Source organism: Lynx canadensis, chromosome B2, assembly GCF_007474595.2.
Source record: "Lynx canadensis isolate LIC74 chromosome B2, mLynCan4.pri.v2, whole genome shotgun sequence".
In the NCBI taxonomy this organism is placed as follows: Eukaryota; Metazoa; Chordata; class Mammalia; order Carnivora; family Felidae; genus Lynx; species Lynx canadensis.
This window is the reverse complement of record NC_044307.1, coordinates 121,657,954-121,672,515: the sequence shown is the minus strand read 5'-3', so window position 1 is coordinate 121,672,515 and position 14,562 is coordinate 121,657,954. Positions and strand designations below refer to the sequence as shown.

The 14,562-nt window shown below is 43.4% G+C and overlaps 1 protein-coding gene across 1 annotated transcript in view; it reads left to right on the top strand.

Annotated features, from left to right (window-relative positions):
- The window catches only part of SLC2A12 (solute carrier family 2 member 12), a 59,337-nt gene that overhangs the window by 30,269 nt on the left and 14,506 nt on the right, over positions 1–14,562 (top strand). Inside the window, 3 exon segments of the mRNA XM_030316385.1 lie at positions 10,092–10,117; positions 10,119–10,166; positions 10,168–10,216. Of these exon segments, the coding sequence (XP_030172245.1) occupies positions 10,092–10,117; positions 10,119–10,166; positions 10,168–10,216 (123 nt within the window).

Below are 14,562 nucleotides of genomic sequence, written 5' to 3'. Positions count from 1 at the left end.
AGAAAATTACTACATGCGTGATACAGCGTCAAGAGGAGAGAAATGCTCACATCTAGCTTTAGGTAAGAGTAGTAAAGAAATAATGGAAAGGATAAATGGAACAGCCTGTGTGGAGGAGGTCGAAAGGTCACAGAAAGCCTTCCTGGTGTGGTGACATTGGGCCAATGCTTGTATGAAGAAAGTGGTGTGAAAATCTGGGGGCAGGGAGTTTGAATCAGGGGTGATGGCAGGTCAAGGGGCCTTGAGGGGACATGAGCTTGACTGAGATTGGCAGAACAGCAAGAAAGCCTGTCGAGGCTGTACCACGGGGTATTTGAATTCGGACCAGGCTTTGACATCTGACTGCCTGGCCTCGAATCTCAGGTCCAGGGTATGGAACTTTGGGCAAGTCAGTTCATCTCTCGAGGTTTCAATTTCCTTATCTAGAAAATGGGGCAATACTGTCTGCCTCACAGTGTAATCCGTGGGGTTAAGTGAGGCAATCTATATCAAGAATTCCTAGTTCAGTGCCTGACGTCCAGTGTGGACCCAATACAGCTAGTTATTATGCTAATAAATGTCAGACAAGACGTGAATAGTTCTGATAATGCCACCACTGACCGCAGCAGGCGTTTTGTTCAAGCCATGTCAGGACACACGGGAAGTACCTCACGGCCCTATGTTGAATTATGATGCCATGGTCCTCGTCACCTCCCTTCTATACACTATTCCACTTGGGTCAAGACTAAATGAATAGATTTGGGCCTTAAAATATCTTTTAATTCTGGATTACCTGCAGTCAAGAGAGCTTCCTAGGAAACCAGACATGGCTTAGAGAAGGTCCTGAAGCTTTGGTGAAAGGTGTGAGGTAGGCTGAGAAACACCCACCTGTCCACTCTTCTATGTTGGTGCAACTAATTCAGACTCTATGTCCTATGTGTACACAATTTCTATCTTGCTCATTGTTGTTTCCTCCAGCTTAACCTAGGCCTGGCCCACAGCAGGGGTGCAATAAATATGTGTTGTAGGAGTCAAAAAAGTGTTTCTGGAACTCTCTCAGCTTCTGGGACTAAAGGGGAGCTCTCTGTCTAGTTTGGGGTTGATACGTCCTGATCTCCTCTGGTATATGAGTCAGTGTATAGGGAATTAGAGATGCATGTATGGTGTATAGAACCCTGTGTACCTTTCACCAAAAATTATATCTGAATAAAGCTACTCAATTCAGGATGCAAGGCCATCTCCAATATTTGATGACCTAAGAAGTTTTACATTTTAAATTTCCTAAAATTAAAGCCATTAAAAAGTTATAGTGTTATACAAAATATTCATCTCCAGATTTCTATTGTTTTCCCCAAATACAAGACCCAGTCCTTCCTTTGAAAACAAAGATTAAGATTAGCAATGTCATGGAATAATGTTCCATACCTTGGTTTAGTAATTAGGTGTATTTAAACTTGACTCTACAGAAAAGATTTGAGTCAATTCCTTCACAGTTTCCTAAGAGAAATATGTGAAAATCTGAACCTGGCATTTGAGACTTGTTTTTGCTTTTTAATTAATATTAGAGTTTACAGAAATATTTCAATGGATTATCTCAGGCTTAACAATCCCACTGAATCCATCAGATGTAAATGGGCAGTCCACAGTTAGTAATAAAAGATCTTTGTAGAAAAATCATGCCATTGCCACAAGTAATCAAACTCTCAAGAACTGTAAACTGGCTGATATTTTAGCCCACTTGCAAGCTAACAACAGAAAACAAGCTAACCACAAAGAGAACGAGATAATCCCTGCACATATTATGGGTTATTTTTGAGAAGAGGAGCCCCAAACCTAGGGAACCCAAATCTTTTATAATAGACAGTAAGCCAGCCTGATTTCTTCCATGGAAGATATTATCTTTAGTTTATTGGATTATAAACAAACCTTTGCTCCGGAGGAGACCCTATCTCTGTCTTCCAAGGCTGTTTGTTATACAAAAATCCTTAGAAAGAGCCTAGACCAAAGACAGTCAGCGCTTTTGCTCAGAAGATATGCAGAACTGCGAGAGAGCCACAGAGAATTGTCTCTCGAGTCAAGTAACCCCCAAAAGCTGATTTTATGTTTTCAATAAGAAACCAGAATTTTTTTAAGTTGCAAAAACTGTAGAGTCTAACTTTTTGTGTGGTTTAGTTTTATGGAGTCTAGCCAGCTTTTTGGAGGATGGGTTAGCAGTAGGAAGCATGAGACTCCTCTGCCATAACATTCAAATTTAGATTTTATACCCAAATAACTCTAGTTCTTCAAAAAGCAATTGTTCATGTGATGTTTGCATAGCTAAAGATTTTGATAGTTCCGGATGTGAAACAGCAGGTTCTAGTTTGGAAGCTGCTTCACTCTAAGATATATTGGGTTTAGAACACAGAAGCATACAGACCAGAGTACATTGAATGTTTCAAAAAAGATTTCAGTATTCTTCATATTGCCTCCTAGGCTCTAGGGCTTTAATATTCAGAATCATGACTGTTAAAGGCAGTTTTAGTGATCATCTTTTTTCCCCTCCAATTCTTATAGGATAGTTACATACCTTTAGAGAAAAGGCATACTGCTACATTATTATGCTTTATTTCATTTATTTAATTTTTTAATGTTTACATTTGAGAGAGAGAGAGAGAGACAGAGTGTGAGTGGGGGAGGGGCAGAGAAAGAGGGAGACACAGAATCCAAAGCAGGTCTGAGGCTCTGAGCTGTCAGCACAGAGCCTGATGCAGGGCTCAAACTTTCAAACCGTGAGCTCATGACCTGAGCTGAAGTCAGATGCTTCACTGAGCCACGAGGTGTCCCCCAAATTATTATGCTACAAACGTGGGTGTTTTATTATCAACTGTAGCCATTAAACAATCATATTCACACATCAGTCTGTGTTAAGTGTGTTAAGTGTGTAAGTTTAAGATCTTTCCAAATTTTTTTTCTTTTAAACCTTAGGTTTTAGTTATCACCAATATTCCCACCCGTACTCTTCCTTTTTTCCAATTAATGAAGTTAAAGGCCATGTTGATTGATGAAAATGGTGATTTATTTGGTGCTCTGATGTGAGTCATTAAAATAATGCAAAGTAAATTAAAAAATGGTATCTGAATAGTTTTATACTAAGTTTGCATCTGAGCAAAAGAGGAAAGGCTTTAAAGAAATATGTGCCCTTGGGGCGCCTGGGTGGCTCAGGTCGGTTAAGCCTCTGACTTCGGCTCAGGTCATGATCTCACGGTCCGTGAGTTCGAGCCCCGTGTCGGGCTCTGTGCTGAAAGAAATATGTGTCCTTGCCCAGTGAAATCCTATGTTCCTCTTTGGAGTTACATGAAGCAGGAAACCAGTACCTAACAGCAGCAGTGTAAAAATTGCATTTTGTAGCGTGAGCACAACTCAACACTTAATGAAATGACACCATCAGTTCCGTTACCATGGGCAACTGTTCCCGTAAAACAAGTGCTGAACTTCCCTCTCAGTCGGCACCACAGTGTAGTCCTGTGCCCTTGAAGCCTGTGAATATCACACAGTAAGATGTTAAAGAAACAGACTAAGGTTTTAATACTGTCTTGATCAACCCAAGCATTCCTTTGCTACTTTATGTTTTTCCGGAGCACAATGTTAAGAATTTTTCCGAGGGATATTTGCAACATTTAAAAACCAGAATACCTTTCTGATTAAGCCCAAAGCATCATCAAAAAGCACGCATACTGTATACCTCTGAAGCATGACATTCAAGTTATAGTTTAGACAAGAAAAGACTAATTTCTCGTAACTCCTTTTTTTATTTTTCGTTTTGAATCCTAGTTCAGTGGTCCGAAAATTGGGATAGTCATACTCCTAGAGGTTCATTTTCCAGAGTACTCCTTCAATGGTACATCAAGAAATAAATTTCTTGATTCTTTAGGGAAAATCTGTTCCCTAAATTTCTTCTTCCTCATCTCCATTGTAATAACTGTTGTTAAAGCACACCCATTACCCATCAGGAAACCTTTTTATTATGACACATGTCCCAAATTATAAAACCCTCAGGAGCACTAATCAAAAAAATAATTGGAAATATTGCTGTATTGAGGAGGGCACCTTTTGCGATGAGCACTGGGTGTTGTATGAAAACCAATTTGACAATAAATTTCATATACTGAGTTAAAAAAAAGGAAATATTGCTGTAGGTATGGTATGGAGAAATGAGAATGACTAGATAATCATCTTTTCATAAACCTAGATATTTCCAATAATTTACTTTCAACAAAATTAAAGAATGATCTAACCAAGTTATGAGCTGATATATCATTACAAATACCTTGTTTTGTTAATGCAAAGAACTGAGTGATACTGCTGTTATAAATTTCTTCAACTCCCCATCTTTCTCATTATTCTTGAGAACAATGAATTTCATCTAAAGAGTAGGAAATGTACCATATTATTCTAGAAGTGACATTCACCCACACATACATGATAAAGAAAAAACTCCCCGGTCAATTAAGGGAGGGCTTTTTTTCAATACATTTCACTTTTCATATCTGATAGTTATTTCTAAAGATTTGTAACGTATTTCTATAATTTTCATCCATTTTGTATTAAGTATTGTGTTAATACCTGAGGGAAAAAATACCAAAATCTCTTAGGGGAAATTAAAAAAATCCCTAAAATTTCAATTTAAGGGTAATTTTTTTTTCAGAGAATTATGATGGAGTGATCAAAAGACTTTCAAGTTTAAAAATGCATTACAAAAAGATAAAATACCAAGTTCAAGGGGGAAAAACTAATATAAAATTGATGTTAAGTACCCTCATTCCTGTTTTTTTTTAAATGGATGATGATGATATCAGATAGGTATGGTATTTCATAGAATAAGTGTTCTATTTTATATTAGAGTGAATAATACCATAGAAAAGTGGCATTCTGTGCTATCAGCTAAATTTATGGTGAAAGGGAGTTTGATGCTGGTTACTAAAGAAAGAAAGTACTAGTTTTTTCAAATTATTTTAAAGGTTACATTAAGAAGAAAGTTTGAAGACCACTGCCAATAACTTTCTCTTATTTCCAATGGTTCTGCTCACAAAGGAGTTCCATGATCAATTCTGGCATTTTTTAAGCGGAGGGTTATTCGATTTATTCCAATTTCCCTACATATTTTCAAAAATCAGTTGGTGTTGACTAGAGATCATGAAGATAGAAACGATTAGGGAACATCGAGACTTTCTTTTGTTGCTTTTCTTGGTTTGTTTAAGTAATACAAAATAGTATTCTTGAATAAATATTTGAGAAGAGGCCAGGCATGAGCAAAACTCAGAGAGGACTGAGAGAAAGGAGAATATAAGAATAAAAATAAAAATAAGCGAAAGCTATTGCGTCATCACTGATGTTGGAAATGGTGCTCTACAGTGCAGGGTACTTTTAAAGAGCACACTTATCCTATTTAGGGAACTTCGGAAGCCAGGATTTAAACATCTGGTTGGGAGGAAATGGGCCTATTTCCCTCTCACATTCATATTTAAAGGCCTCTTGCAGACAGAGAGCTAGGTGTGCCCTGTGCTGTTTGCATAGGCAATAAAAGTCATGGGATTTAGCTTTACTCGTCTGCAGAGTGTGGAACACTGATTTCTCAGCAAGTCAGGTTGTTGAAAATTCTGCACCCTGAGTGTAGAACTTCCTCCAAAGTTGCCAGGAATTCTCTGGTAAGAGTTTAAGACCTCCACGAACTTTTCAAACCTGGAGCTGGCATGCCAGGAGGTTCGGAAAAGCTCAAGCCAAATGGAAGGTGTGCCTGGAGAGCCGCCGGGTCTGAGAAGTGATAGCCTTGGTGGCTCATATGGAGGGGGTAGAGATAAGCAGGCAGTTTACCTTGGGGTGGGCTGGGTCATCTCCACTGATGGCCCCTACCAATTCAAGTCCTTGTCCTCCACGGCACATGGAGATACGTCAACATATTTTTTGACACTGTGTCCGGCCGTCAACACTGTCTGCAGATCTCACCCGGATCAGCCGCGTTCTGACGGGCAGCCATGGTGATTCAGTAGCATGTGAAATACAAGTTCCAATACTTGTGGACAAATTGTGTCCTGGCAAGTCAAAATCTCCTCTATCCTCGCAGCCACAAAGAAGGCCTTGAAGACCTGTGCAGAGGGTCACCTGGGTGGCTCAGTTAAGCATGCGACTTTGGCTCAGGTTGCACACTCGTGGTCCATGAGTTCGAGCCCTGCATTGGGCTCTGTACTGACAGCTCAGAGCCTGGAGCCTGCCTCACATTCTCTCTCTCTCTCTCTCTCCTCTCTCTCTCTCTCTCTGCCTCTCCCCTGCTCGTGCTCTGTCTCTCTCACTCTCTCTCAAAAATAAATAAACATTGGGGCACCTGCGTGGCTCAGTTGGTTAAGTGGCCGACTTCAGCTCAGGTCGTGATCTCGCAGCTCGTGGGTTCAAGCCCAGCGTCAAGCTCTGCGCTGACAGCTCAGAGCCTGGAGTCTGCTTCAGATTCTGTGTCTCCCTCTCTCTCTCTGCACCCACCCCCCCCTACACACACACTCAGACTCTGTCTCTCTCTTTCAAAAATAAACATAAAAAAACTAAAAAAAATAAACATTAAAAAAAAAGGCATGTGCAGACTGACATTTATGGAGGCACGAATTGCCAAGGTAGTCCTGGAACGTCAGGGTTAAAGGTGGAATAACAGAAATCAGGAGGACTGTTTCAGGGTCTGCTAAACTGGAGCGGTGGCACTCATTGTAGAAGAGTTCGCTATGCGGTGGCACAAAGCATCCCCTCTGGCTCTGTCATCAGGGAAGGGGAGAAACAAGGACTCCCAGAGAGAGCCAGCACTTCCTCATGGTGCCATGTGACAATAGCTCAATTTTCCCTGGGAGGGCGATGAGGCCATCTCATGAGAACGCAATGTTGGTGATTTTCAGAAGACTTCTACTTGCCATTACCAATATCAACATAGTAAATCCCCATGTGACATTTTACATCTCCGCACTCCTTCCTTGTGAACTGATACAGAGCTTCTCCATTCCTTTCCGCTTGGTATTCGTGGCCCCTTCCCAGGGAACGTGGAGGCTTTTCATCATCTTGCTCCTGAGGCTGCCATGGAAAGATTCTTATCCTTTCAGGAAGTTTTCCCTTGCTGCAAGGACCATCTTCAGAACTTTATTTCACTTTCTGATTTTGGAAGTCTGTGATTTTAGGGTGCTGAACTCATTGTTAAAATAATATCAACAATTTTAACAATAGTTTTAACAATTCAAATCCTTATTTTTGACTTAACAGGCTTCTTATTGGGAGGTTGAACCATCCTTGTCAAAATGCTTGTCAACTGCTACAGCACCCAGTTTGTCAATATTAGATAAGCCAAGGTATCGATTCTTGAATTCTTTCTATTAGATCAAAAAAGAAGTGGAAGCTTTCCACAATGATGCATTATTTTTGGAAATGTCAGGTGCAAGTTTGCCTGACAAACTCTTATCAGAGACGAAGGAAAGTCCCTCTCTCAACATTCAGTTTCATTGCTCACTGACTGGTTCAACTGCCCGAGAAGCTGGCTCAGGTGCTGAATTGAATGCACACCTAGTACCCAGGCTTTCAGGGTAGACTGTGGGTCCTTTCAGGAAGCCTCTGACAGTTCAGATTGAGTGCTTGTAACTAGGGCTTTAGGAAACTGTCCCATCTTCTTGTTGGCGAGCTCTACCACTTTCTACGACAGAAAGATCAGCTCATTTTCATCCGATGTCAGCATGGGTCTGATGACCCCAGCAATGATTTTCCAAAATCCCACCAAATAATTCCCAGAGGAGGTCATGATGAAACTGGGGAGGGAAGGAGGGAGTTTCAGAGGTGACGAAGTGGGGATGAAAGTAGACCAAGAAAACCTGTGTGAGGGGCGCCTGGGTGGCGCAGCCGGTTAAGCGTCGGCTCAGATCATGATCTCACGGTTTGTGAGTTCGAGCCCCGAGTGGGACTCTGGGCGGAGAGCTCAGAGCCTGGAACCCTGGAGTCTGTTTCGGATTCTGTGTCTCCCTCTCTCTGCCCCTCCCTCGCTCATGTTCTGTCTCTCCCTCTCAAAAATAAGTAAACATTTAAAAAGTTTTTAAAAAAATAAAGCAAACTTGTGCGAACTCCTCCAGAAAACAGAATGAAAGAGTGACCCATCCCCCACCCTCCTCCTATGGCTGCTAGAGCAAAAGGTGATAAGAGACCCTCCCGCTCTACCTTGACAAAAAAACCCTGGCAGAAAGGGGCAGAGGGGATTGGTCTGTGGTGTAGATTATTTAGCTCCAAAGAAATTGCATATACATAAATTCATCTTGCATTTGTCCAAGTGCAGGTCATTACAAAGACTTTGCTAGAATCACACAACTGTCAGAGCCAGATCCCCAGTCTTAACAAAGCCCCAGACAAGGTTACCCGAGCACTGCTTTGGTCTCATTAAGAGCAAAGTGATCCTACCTCGGGTGTAATCTGCAAGAACCCAATAAAGTTTTGTTTTTTTTTTTTTTTTTTTTTTTTTTTTTTGGAAGTAGGAAGCGGAGGGGAGGGGTACAAAATGTTGACTTTGAATTCCCTGTTAATTAAAACAATGATCATCGTGTTCCTTTTGTTAAAAGTATCTTCCATGCCCTAAAGGTAACTCGATACGGAGTCCCGTGGAAAAGGTAATCAAGAAAAAAAAATGTTTCTCCAGCTCTCCTTCTATAATTCAATTGTTTTTCTTACTTTGAAACAGCAAATTTACTATGAGCAGATGTTTTCAAGCCCAGAGCCTGTTCTGTCATGCGAGCCAAGTTGTTAAATTAGAGGCACAGCTGACAGCTTGGGTTCCCACATGATCCCTCCCAGTGGTTGCCCGCAGGGGGGGCCCCTCCCTGGCTTCAAGCTTCTCCCCGCCCCCACCCCCCCACCTCCACTGGGCTAGGACGGTAACATCTGGGCTGTATGTGACTGATGGCTTTCCAACACAAGGTGACTTAGCAGCAGTGAGCCCGGGCTGGGGCAGCTCCTGCGTCCTTCTTCTTCAGAATCAAAGGCTAGATTCCACATTTACTTATTCATAACAATTATTATTGAGCCACCAGCAAGAGAGCACCGTGATTAAAAAGCATGAGTTTCACAGACTGACCGCCAGGACTCAGTGGCACCCGTGCCACTTGTGGAGCGCCGTGACCTTGGCAAATTATTAACATCTTCAGCCCGAGTTTCTTCTCTTGTGAAGAGGGATAGTAATAGTTCCTATAGTGTGAGATTTGAGGAGACTCGTTGAAGTAAGTTTCGGGACGTGCTCCGCCCCTTGTACGAACTCATAGCGCCTTTATGAGGGCAGATTGGACTTGAAAGGGCTGTAAGCAGAAGACAAGTGCGTTTGCTCCTCGGCCGCACCCTCCTGATCCCATCAGGAGGGTCTTATAATGACTCCCGTCACTCCCAGGAATCAAAAGTGCTCTGGTCAGTTTTTGTGCCGACCAGAGTCTCCTTTCAGACACTCAAACATTAAGTCAAGTATGATAATCAAATTTCAGAGCTCTGTTTGAATTCAGACCTTCTGTCCACTTCAGCTTGCCCAGGTCAGGAAGACCAAGTGGGAGAAGGGGGAATAAGAGAGCCTCCTTCCTCCTGCCTTCGTGGCTCCATTTCCTACCCACTCATTAGCTATGATGTTGGATTTCTCCAAGGTCAGGGCAAAGGGAAATTATAGGGAAGGCCCAGACATGGCGCAGTAGAGCGCTGGTCTGGCCCTGAGGCTCTGTGCTTGGCAGAGGTCCCAAGCTGCCCTCTCTGGTTGCTCCTGGCAGGTGGCCCCAGCCACTGCCCCTCCCATTGCATTTCTCAGTCCTGTGTCACATACAGCCGCTTTCTGTCCTCCCCGCCCCCCACCCCTGCCCACCCCTCCTCCAGGATTGTCAGGCTCTGTTGGTGTTTCTCCGAATCCTTTCTCACTTGGCTGGAGAGGAGCAGGAAAGCCTGTCCTCTTCCCTCCTGCCACGGAAGACCCAGCCCTGCCCTCCAACCATAACCACTCAGGGCCAGAGCCGAGGTGCGTGAGGTCAGGGGGCTGGCCTCCGTTTCAATGGGTGTTTATAATTTCGCTGCTCCCACACCCTCTCTTCCCTTTCTTCTAGTGCCCTGGCTACTACTGAGCGAGATTTTTTCCTGCTGGAATTAGAGGACGAGCCATGGCTTTAACTTCTAGCATGAAACTGGGGCATCAATCTCATCATCTCTCTGACATTTTTGACTGTGACCGGTAAGGACCTGCTGTTTTGCCTCTAACACCTTTTGTGCTCATAGGACAAATGTTGGGGAAGCACACTCACCTAGAAGACATTCATGTGGAATTTTTAAACATTCAAACATAAAGAGGATGTATCTGATGTACCGACCACCCAATTTAAAGTTATCATTCTCAATCGTTTATAACCCCAGCTTCTCTCTCCCCGAATTGTTTTTGGGTCATATCCCAGACAGGACGTCATTTTGTCTATAAAATTTCCACGTGGACCTCTAAAAGGTCAGGCGTTTAAAACCTATACCTGCAAGGTCATTATCAGAAATAAAAATATTCACAGTAATCCCTTAGTAGCAAATATCGAGTCTGTATCCACATTCTTCCATGTCTTATAGTTATTTTTCATATTTTGTGTTATTTTTTTATGTCTTTTATACACTTTTTTATGTTTTCTTATACTTTGTTTGAATCACGATCCAAATAACAACAATCTGCCGTTGATTGGACATGGCTCCTAATTTGTAGGTTTCATCTCCATTTCCCTCCGTTTTCCTGCCCATCTTTGGATTTGTAATGAAGAAACTGGGTCATTTGTTTCAAAGAGTTTTCCCCACGCTGGGGTTTTGCTGATTATAGTCATGTCACGTGGCCTTCTGTCTTTGGGTTTCCTGAGAACTGCTCTTTAGATCTCGAGGCTTGAGAGCAGATTTTAGATTTTCTCATTTGTTTGTCTATGAACTCCTTCACAGATGATGGAGGGTGTCCTGCCACAAAGGCACACCCTGTGTGTCTGCTTGTCTGTCTGTGTCCCACTTTGTCATGCAGGCCCCTTCGAGGGATCATCACCCAGATCCGTTATTTTTTTTTTAAGTTTGCCTTTTTAATATTTTATTCATTTTTTTTTGAGAGAGAGAGAGATGAAGCACAGAACACGAACAGGGCAGGGGACAGAGAGAGAGGGAGACACAGAATCTGAAGCAGGTTCCAGGCTCTGAGCCATCAACCCAGAGCCCCACACAGGGGCTCGACCTCACAAACTGCGAGATCATGACCTTGAGCTGAAATCGGATGCTTAACTGACTCAGCCACCCAGGCACCCCAGATCCGTTATTTCATTGCCTCGCTCCTTCCTGTATTTTTGTCATTGATATTTCTCTAAGGAGGAATTCTTCTCATTAGTTATTTGCCTGCCCTAAAGTATGAATCGTAGGAAAAAGGCAAGGTAAATGCTGACGTTTTCTCTTGATTTTCTAGTTTTCAAAATAATGAGACAGTTCCCCAGCATCTTCCAAAATTACTAAGGAGCTGTTTTCTTCCTTTCCTTTTCCCATTATATGTGTATCTGATATACATATTAAAAAATACATATAAAATATGAATTTCGAAAAGTGGATGTGTACTCGAAAAGGTCTATATCTATACTTCTGAATACTTGTCAACCACTTTTTTTTGAGTACATCTACTTTTGGAAATTCAGTTTTGGAGTTATTCATTAACCATGGTTTGGGTTTTTACATAACATTTTCAAACGTCCCACGTTTTTTAGAAATAGCCTAAGATTAAAGGAAACAAAGAAACTGGTCATTAGCACCAATCATACGTGTCCTTCTCAGATCACGTGCATAGGCCTGTACCTTTCACCTTCACACACACACACACACACACACACACCCCTTATCTGCCCCTTGATGTGCAGAAAGGAAATATAAATGCAAAAATGGAGTGAGCATGGCATAATGTGTCAACTTGTCCAATCACTAACCTGATACCTGAAACCAGTGTGACATTGTGTGTCAACTATACTTAAAATTGTAATTAAAAAATAGAAGAAAGAATGGCAACGATCAGGGATGGGAAAAGATGACATAAGTCTCTGGGAAGGCTAGCTAATGTGTAAGGTGAGCTAATGCACATTCAGAAGTTCTCCTGCATTTAGAACAAACGTTGGGAAAGCACATTCACTTAAAAATCCTGGAATGAACCTGTAGATGACATTTCACCGGGCTGCGTTTGAAATTCGATACAGGTTTCTCCCGCTGTTCGAAAGTAGAGTGTGTCTACCAAACCACTCAGAACCAAAATGGCCTGAAGCAAAGCAACTCGCGCTTCCTAAGAGCGAAAATCCTCTCTGGATTTTTCTTCAGTTAGCAAAAACAGATACGAGGTAGGTCCTCTCATAAAAGCAAATTGCAGGACCGAATTTACTGAGAAACAGGGAAGGCTGTGCTTACTTTCAAAAGTCAACTTCCCAAGGGGGCCCCTGGGGGCTCAGTAGGTGAGCGTCCGACTTCAGCTCAGGTCACGATCTCAGAGTCCGTGGGTTCGAGCCCCGCATCGGGCTCTGTGCTGACAGCTCAGAGCCTGGAGCCTGCTTCGGATTCTGTGTCTCCCTCTCTCTCTGCCCCTGCCCCACTCACACTCTGTCTCTCTCTCTCTCTCTCTCTCTCTCAAAAATAAACATTAAAAAAAATTTAAAAATAAAAAAGAGGGCTGCCGTGTACCCAGAACGGGAGGGCACCTGGATGGGCATTGTGACCCGCGGTCTGTGCAGAAAAGTTGCGAAAGTCCTGGGTGTTTGGGGCGAGAAGATGCTCAGGGAAAGGATGGATGGGAGCTCGCTCGGGTGCCTGCATGGCTGTCACGCTGTCATGACGAAGGGACTGGAGAGCTGACCCGGAGGGCAAAGCAGGACCAGAGCCAGAGCTCTTGAAAGGTAGTACTTGGACTTCAGAATGAGTGAGGAAGGCTTTTGTAACAGTTGGGCCAGCCCACTGTACGGTGAGAATCTCTGAAGCCATCAACTCATCAACTCCATGTTACTGAAAGTGTTCAAACAGAACAGAGGGCAAGTTCGATGAGGTGACCTTTTTTTTTTCCCCACTGTCTATATTCCGGTTTTATGTCCCAGAGAGGAAAGGACGACCGATTCTACAAGCACTTTATTAAGCCCTCACTGGGGCGAAAGCCTGCCAGCAGCAAGGAAAGCACAAGGGATCGGACTTTAATTAAAACTGTCCAGGGGCGCCTAGGTGGCTCAGTCGGTTGAGCGTCCGACTTCAGCTCAGGTCACGATCTCGCGGTCCATGAGTTCGAGCCCCGCGTCGGGCTCGGAGCTGACGGCTCAGAGCCTGGAGCCTGCTTCCGATTCTGTGTCTTCCTCTCTCTCTGCCCCTCCCCCGTTCATGCTCTGTCTCTCTCTGTCTCAAAATAAATAAATGTTAAAAAAAAAAAAAAAAAACTGTCCAAAGAACTGCAGCACTGTCCCTTCTTCCTGCTTCTCCTCACCTCACTGACTGGCAGGTGGTTAATATGCCCAGATCCTTCACGCTGCATTCGCCAAACCTCCCCGCTGCACTTTTCCCTGACTGACCAGTCGGGATTCGTGGCTGCGGCTGTTAAGGGCTGTTTGCACTGTCTCTGGCTGAGGTCAGTCTGAGCCTGTGTTTGTTAAGAGCCAGTTTCTTTCCCACAAGTCCCCGCCAGGCTGGACTTCTTGCCGCTAAGCCCGGGGCAACGCAGTGCCCATGCCAGGCTCCGGTGCCCTGGGGCCGCTTCTCACCAGTTAACTTGCCTCGAACCTTGGTCAGTAACTACAAAAGGACTGTATCTTTGGCCAGAAGGAGTCAGAGGAAACACCAGGCTGGCAGGAGAGGATGTGGCTTCTTGTTGATGAATCTTAGCAAGATAATGCCTTTCATTAGAACTGTTACCACTTCTGGGGCACCTGGGTGGCTCAGTTGGTTAAGTGTCCGACTTTGGCTCAGGTCATGATCTCTCGGTTTGTGAGTTCGAGCCCAGCGTCGGGCTCTGTGCTGATGGCTCAGAGCCTAGAGCCTGCTTCGGATTCTGTGTCTCCCTCTCTCTGTCCCTCCCCTGCTCGCACCCTGTCTCTCAAAAATAGATAAACGTTAAAAAAAAAAAAAAGGAGTTATCACTTTTTTCTCTGAATCCAGGACGAGGCATCATAAAAATGCTGCCAGCTACTAAAATGAATATTGCCAACACGAGTGACGTATTTGAGTCAGGGTAAAGACGGGTGAGCTCATTTCAAGAAAAGTGCATCTGTATAAATGTCTTTTAAAATATCCACCAAATAGAAACCAAACTGCTACAGCCAGTACTCCCAGGAGGGGGACTGTGGGGTGAGGAGAGAGAGAGAGGAGATATTTTACCTTCTGCTTTCTCTGTTTCTGTGTTGTTTGAGGTCTTTTTTCTTTTTGCAATGAGCATATTCAGCAGGAAGATGGCACGATGGCATTGGATTTAAATGGTGGTAGCCACAAGGCTTCTATTTACTTTGACAGGGCAAGCTGGGGTAGTTGGTAAACATGAAACTTACAGAGGTTGACTGTATTTTTAATTTG